This window comes from Pagrus major, chromosome 7 (assembly GCF_040436345.1).
Source record: "Pagrus major chromosome 7, Pma_NU_1.0".
Taxonomy (NCBI): domain Eukaryota; kingdom Metazoa; phylum Chordata; class Actinopteri; order Spariformes; family Sparidae; genus Pagrus; species Pagrus major.
In genome coordinates this window covers 26,111,241-26,117,240 of record NC_133221.1, presented here as the reverse complement: position 1 = coordinate 26,117,240, position 6,000 = coordinate 26,111,241, and the positions used below count along the sequence as shown (strand labels likewise).

The 6,000-nt window shown below is 40.4% G+C and overlaps 1 protein-coding gene across 1 annotated transcript in view; it reads right to left on the bottom strand.

The window, feature by feature from the left end:
- Positions 1-1,903: 1,903 nt before the first annotated feature.
- LOC141000258 (agrin-like) overlaps positions 1,904-6,000 on the bottom strand; it is a 173,448-nt gene continuing 169,351 nt past the window's right edge. Inside the window, exon 35 of the mRNA XM_073470933.1 lies at positions 1,904-4,845. Coding sequence (XP_073327034.1) covers positions 4,685-4,845 — 161 coding nt within the window. The 3' untranslated portion in view covers positions 1,904-4,684. The remainder of the gene's footprint in view (positions 4,846-6,000) is intronic.

The following is a 6,000-nucleotide window of genomic DNA, read 5'->3' as shown; positions in this document are numbered from 1 at the left end:
ATGCAGTGTCCTTCCCTGTCATTAGCAAGGAATAAATTCAACTCATTAAATGCTTAATGAAAACGCTCAAGACAGATTTGGGTTGTGCTGAATGATGTATGAAGCTGTGCGGCAGTTTGCTGTTTTCTCTTGAATTCCCGGCTTTCAATTAGCAGAAGGGCACCAGAGATTGCTGTAGGTGGTTTGAATTCTAAGAAGACTGTAGCCAGAAATTCCGTTTATTAATGTGTGTATGAGCACGCGCTGACTGAAATTGCTTTTGATTTGGAAAAGCGCTGTTTGTCTTGGACGTTTCAATCAAATTGTGAGCAGGAACCTCTCATTAGGACAGCACAGATTGAAGTTGTAACTTGTGATTGCTTCGATATTTGTCGGTGCCCGGAAACTAAAAATGAATCAAAGACTGACACTGTGAATTCATAAGATGCTTGAGTTTTCTCACCAAATTGTATATAGCAATTTCAACTGATCTGAACCTGGTAATATAATAGAACATACCCCAAGGTGGGCTCTCTTCCTTTCCATTAGCTTTCATTACCTATACAAGTACTACCATCACTGATTTGGACATGAATCAAATGTCCTATTTCTTATTAGTACTGAACTGTTCTGGGGCAGAGGAAAAAGATAAGAGTACCATATATTTCAGGTTCTGGGCTGAAATCAGGAATCTCCTTTTGACAAAATAAACTAAACACACAAGATGAACTTACTGGCCTTTTTGGGAGCTTTTAACCACATGTCATGGTCTTCATCAGCAGATAGATATTTGCTCAGATGTCATGAGATGAATGTGTGGAGCTTTTCTTAGGTGATAGCAGGTGGTATGTATGGAGGGACAGAAAAGAGATATGTCTCTGGTAAACGCTGATCTATGGCGTCGGTCATATGATGATGACTTAGCTCACTCCATCTACTGATGGAGACCATGAGAAGTGGCTGAATGCTCCAGAAAAGGTAAACCTTGTGAGAAAATTATGTTCTCAAGCTTCGTCTGAAATGGAAGTGGGCCTAAAATGGCTCCATACAGCTTGTCCACGTAATCCAAGTCTGAAGAAGATCCAAAATCAATTTGAAAAGATGTTATTTACACCCTTAAAGCAGAAGGGGATAATCAAGGGAATGATCATTGTTTTTTCAAATCAATACGGGATCTCTGGTTTTCCAAAGAATTGGATACACCAATGAGTTGTATGAGGCCATTTTATGTTTTGTTTTTTTACATTTTAAAACAAGTCCCCATCTACTCCAGTTGTTTCAGAAAATGCTGCGACGTTGTTTTGCTGTGACGCTCCAGAAATGTTTTGTGGACCACAGAACTTCCCCCAACCTTCCATCGGCATGAGGGTGAGCAAATAATGACTGAATTTTCATTTCTGGGTGAACTTATCCTTTAACTCGAGGTCCATTAACTAGAATTAAAATCAAGTCTTCCACAGCGGGGTGAAAGCTTTGGAAAAGGCTAGCAAGTAGTCAGTGAGTGAAAAATGTATTTCAACTCCAAATTCCAAGGTCAAGGACAAATTTCCATGATCAACACAAGCATTCTTGTTCATTTTGAGTCAATACTGCATTTACCATCCGGGTCCTGGTCAGTACCAAATGTGTATAAATCCACAGCTGGGCAATAGTCCCAAACAAATACACAATTGAAAAATTACATTTTAAAAATGTAGGCAAATATTTGTGAGCAGTTTTTAAAGATTTATGTATTCAGATGATCAGATCTGGAGCTGAGAACCACTGAAAGGGCAGGGAAGTTAAAAAGCATTTGTTTTGATCTTTTCACAGGATCTGCTGACAATTCGGAAAATGTAACACCAGCCTTATCCTTTAAAGAGTTGCCAAAATGCCAATCAACTCCAGATGATGACAAAAAACAAGACGACTGACAAGTGAGGGCTCCGTTTGGTTGACATTTTATTTCATGGTGGTAGGAACACAAGACAAAGGTCATAAAGTTAGTAATGTTCAGGTCATGCCACTCTTACTCGGTGCACTGCCCTTTGAGGAGGTTTGCGCAGTCAGACAGTAGTTTACAGAGGCCAGACATGGAGGGTAATCCACATGTAGACATAAATAAGGAACAGAAAAAAGATTCAAAAACAGTAAATAGAGTTTTTGTAAAAAGCCAGAGGGGACATTTGCAGAAGTCCCCTGGGTTTTTTTTTGTGTATGAGCATTATTACTAATATAATTATCATTATTATTATTATGTATTACTCATTTACATTATGGGGATGAGGCTAATACACTGGCTAAAGTAAGGAAACGGTTATATGGTTGGCGTCTTTGTCACCTGCTAAGAGTGGAGGTGACCAGTTTTTAAGGCAATTCATAGTTTCCACCCAAACCATAGACTGCTGCTGTCTTTACTGTTCATGAGTCCATCCGGATACACAGGGATCTGTCCTTTATTACCACCTGAATGGATCAAACTGAAAGAGCAGTGTGGTAAAATAAGACCAGTCTAGGGTTAACAGAGCGAATGCTGGAATTTAATGAGTATTGGGACACCAGAGAGGGTTTTCCTGGTCTGGTGTTACACTCTTGATCACACACACAATGCAGTTATAGCTTTAGAGCCCCCCATGTACATAAGTATATCATTGTGTGGGCGAACAGACAAGTCAGACATGGTTCCAGTGTATATTACTAAAAACATAAACCTCCACAGATCACACATTTTGCTAAATTTACACTTAAAAATTGCAGGGCTGTACAAAAACAGGTTGTTGATGATTTAAGAAACATAATTAAGAACTTAAGGAAGAAGAAGAAAAAAAACAAAACAGTACAAGACCATTTGATACTCAACCACGAACAAGCATGATTTTGTCTCAGAATATTGCCAAGGTTCTCATATCAAAACAAGTGTCTTTAAGTCAGTCGTCGCAGCTTATTGTGGTTCAGCAAAGACGACTCCACGTTGCATCAGTTCACTGAATGTTACAGAATTCGCACTAGTAATACAAACCCCATGCGTTACTATGTTAATTTGCAAGTACTGTAGGATTATGCATCTTTTTTTCCCATTTTTGTGGCTGTTATGGCTTCAAAAGGTCACAACAACATCACAGTCGCTCTCTCTCTCTTTCTTTCTCTCTCTCTCAACAGCCGAATAGTCTCCTCCAGGAATGCTCGAAAAGAAAATAAGTCTCAGGCAGAGTTTCTTGAAGCGTTTTTTGTTTGTGTTGACGGCTGACTGTTGTCTGACAGGACGTTCCCAAGAGCAGCAGCTCTCCCCCATGATAAGATCTCTCCTCGCCTCCTTTGTGTCTGTCCTTTCCTCCAGTCTTTGCTTTCAGCACCTCCTTAAGGTCAGATATGGTAACAACTCTTCCCCCGTATGCACCATTCAAGGTCCTGCAAAACTAACTGCTTACAAGAAAAAAAAAAGTAAAAAAAAAAAAAAGATATACAGGGAATGAACAAATATAAAAACATTATTCTGAGCTCTGTAGATTCTGAAATCACATCAGTGGAAATAAGAGAAAAAACCTTTTTATATTCATCGCAAAAACAAACAAACCCCCAAACAGTGACATTTTCCAAATTAGAACGTTGTTCTTTGTTGTTTTTTTTGGAACAAAAATGTGAATAAAAAAACAAACAAACAAAAACCAGATTCAAACCATCACTGCGGAAGTGCATGCATTTATAGTGGTCATCATTAGTTCATCTGCTGATTGTAAAACAGAACGCACAATAGTACATGAGAAGCACAATTCTCCAAAGAGAACCCATCTTACATATTCACAGTCTCAGGTATTATGTATATACTCTATATTTATAACATTTATTCATGTCTATGATTCATGTCTTGACTTATGACTAATGATATGCGAGTCATTGTGGAACGCAGCGCTCTCTCCGTCTCCATCATGTCGGGTTGCAGTGTTAGTGAGTCATATTTCAAAACTAAAGGCTCTGATGGGATTCAGATCGAGTGGAGAGTTTTTAGGGGTTTTTTTTGGCGCTGAGAGATGGGGGTTGATTGAGTGGTTTCAACTGTGTACTTTCTCACTGTAGCAGCTTGACTGATATCTGAAAAAGTCCCATTAGGAAAATACAGTGGGCTACCGGGGCTGAATACAGAGTTTCTTGACTGGAGACGGCAGCTGGCTGCAGCATCAAAGAGCTGCACACATCGGCCACAGCATATGTACACTGCGTCCAGCTCTCACGGGGGAATGTATGTCTATATATTCATGGATGTATAGGCCATGCTTGGGGAATGTGGACGATAGATATGGCACCAAGACAAGGCAGTACCCAGAGATCATCAGCGAGGTCCACCAGTGTTCAAGTAATGAGCGAGGAAAAGGAGCAGGCTCTTTTTTTAAGTTGGCGTTTGTTTTAAAACAACAAAACTGACAAGAATAAAATATCTCCTGTTCACAGAGATGCCTGCTTTTTGAAAAAAGATGAAGGGCCGGAGCAGAAAAAGTAAAAGAAAGTGTGTTCTGTGAACGGAGGTGCAGATTTCAAAAAAGAAAAAAAAAAAGAACAAAATATATAAAACAAAAATCGGAACGACATATTAATTTTCTTTCCATATAAAAAGCGATGAAAAGTATACAAAAATAGAAAATAATTACAGCAGGAGACATGGGCGCTATGGAGGGAGTGGGTGGGAGGGTTTCTTTATTTCCGTTTCTCTCAACATTTTGTCTCTGCCGAGTTATTTGGCGGCGGAACATTGTAGTATTGTGGGGCTGTTTAAGGCGTCCTCCACCAGGTGGAGCTCCACGCCGTCCACCACCACGTCCTTGATGCAGCCCACAAAGCCGGTGCTGTAGGCCTTGGGCAACCGACGGGTCACCGCCAGCTCCTCCAGACCACCTGAGGGGAGACGGAGACAGAAGTTTACACGATGATGAATCGGCTACTGAAACACGTGTCAGAGAAAACAGGCTAAAACTTTCAGCACACTAAAGCAGCAACTGCTTCAGTGTATTTTAAAGTACCACTCCTGTTATCTAGCGTCGGTCGAGCACCATGAAGCTAATAAGGCAAATCTGGATACAGCATCGGAGGCGGAGCCCCGTTCATTCCTATAAAAGCCGCTATGTGGTGCAGGGCGCCAAAAAAGCTCAACTTCCTGGGTATAAAATTATACGGATCTTCGGTATAGTTTCCATATTATGCGGTCGACACGCACAACAGACCTAACTTCTGAATAAGCCCTCCGCTACTTGACTGTATCTGGATTTTTATTGTTAGAACCATGCTTCAAAGCCCAGCGCTGATCCTGGGGGCTTGTGAAGCACCCAAAACACTAGTTCCTACATTTACCATGATACAGCCAATAACATTGTTGCATTCACACTCCCCGCCCCCGGTTTGTAACGCAGGCTTTCTCTTACAAATTTTAAAATTCAAAGCACAACCTACAACAAACATCGATGACATCATTAGGGATTATGTTCTCAACTCCTCCAGAGCATCAGGAGACATTACACAACTGTTTTCAGTCGTACTCCCCATGACTAATAAACTGACCTTCATGTTTAAAATGCGTGGGGTGCCCCTTTAAAGATCAAACATCTGGATAAAAGTTAGGGTTTCATAACAAATCAGAGCTTGTAAAAGTCTTTAAAAGGCCGTACCGGAAATATTCTGGTAGAGAAATGTATTTCTGGTTCTTAAGCGGTTACTTTGTCTGACGATGTCTTTGATTCTTTTGTATGATGACACCAGCTGATGAACACGACAGGTTGACACCTTATTTGTTAAACCACCGTGATCAAAGGCAGAAAGCATAGCAGCCAGAGAAAGTTAAGATAGACGTGAGAGAAGCTTCTCTTAATTTGACATGGTGCATAAAGTACTCAGAAATGTGCTACAAATAAAAGGTGGTGACAGAGTGTAAAATTATGAACAGCTAATATCCTCATTATTTTTAGTATTTTCAGCACACGTCGCTGTGCTGTGAACTCCTCAGATATCACCCGTCCATCAAGTAGTGCATCTGAAGAACTGTGGCTCTTTTCTTAA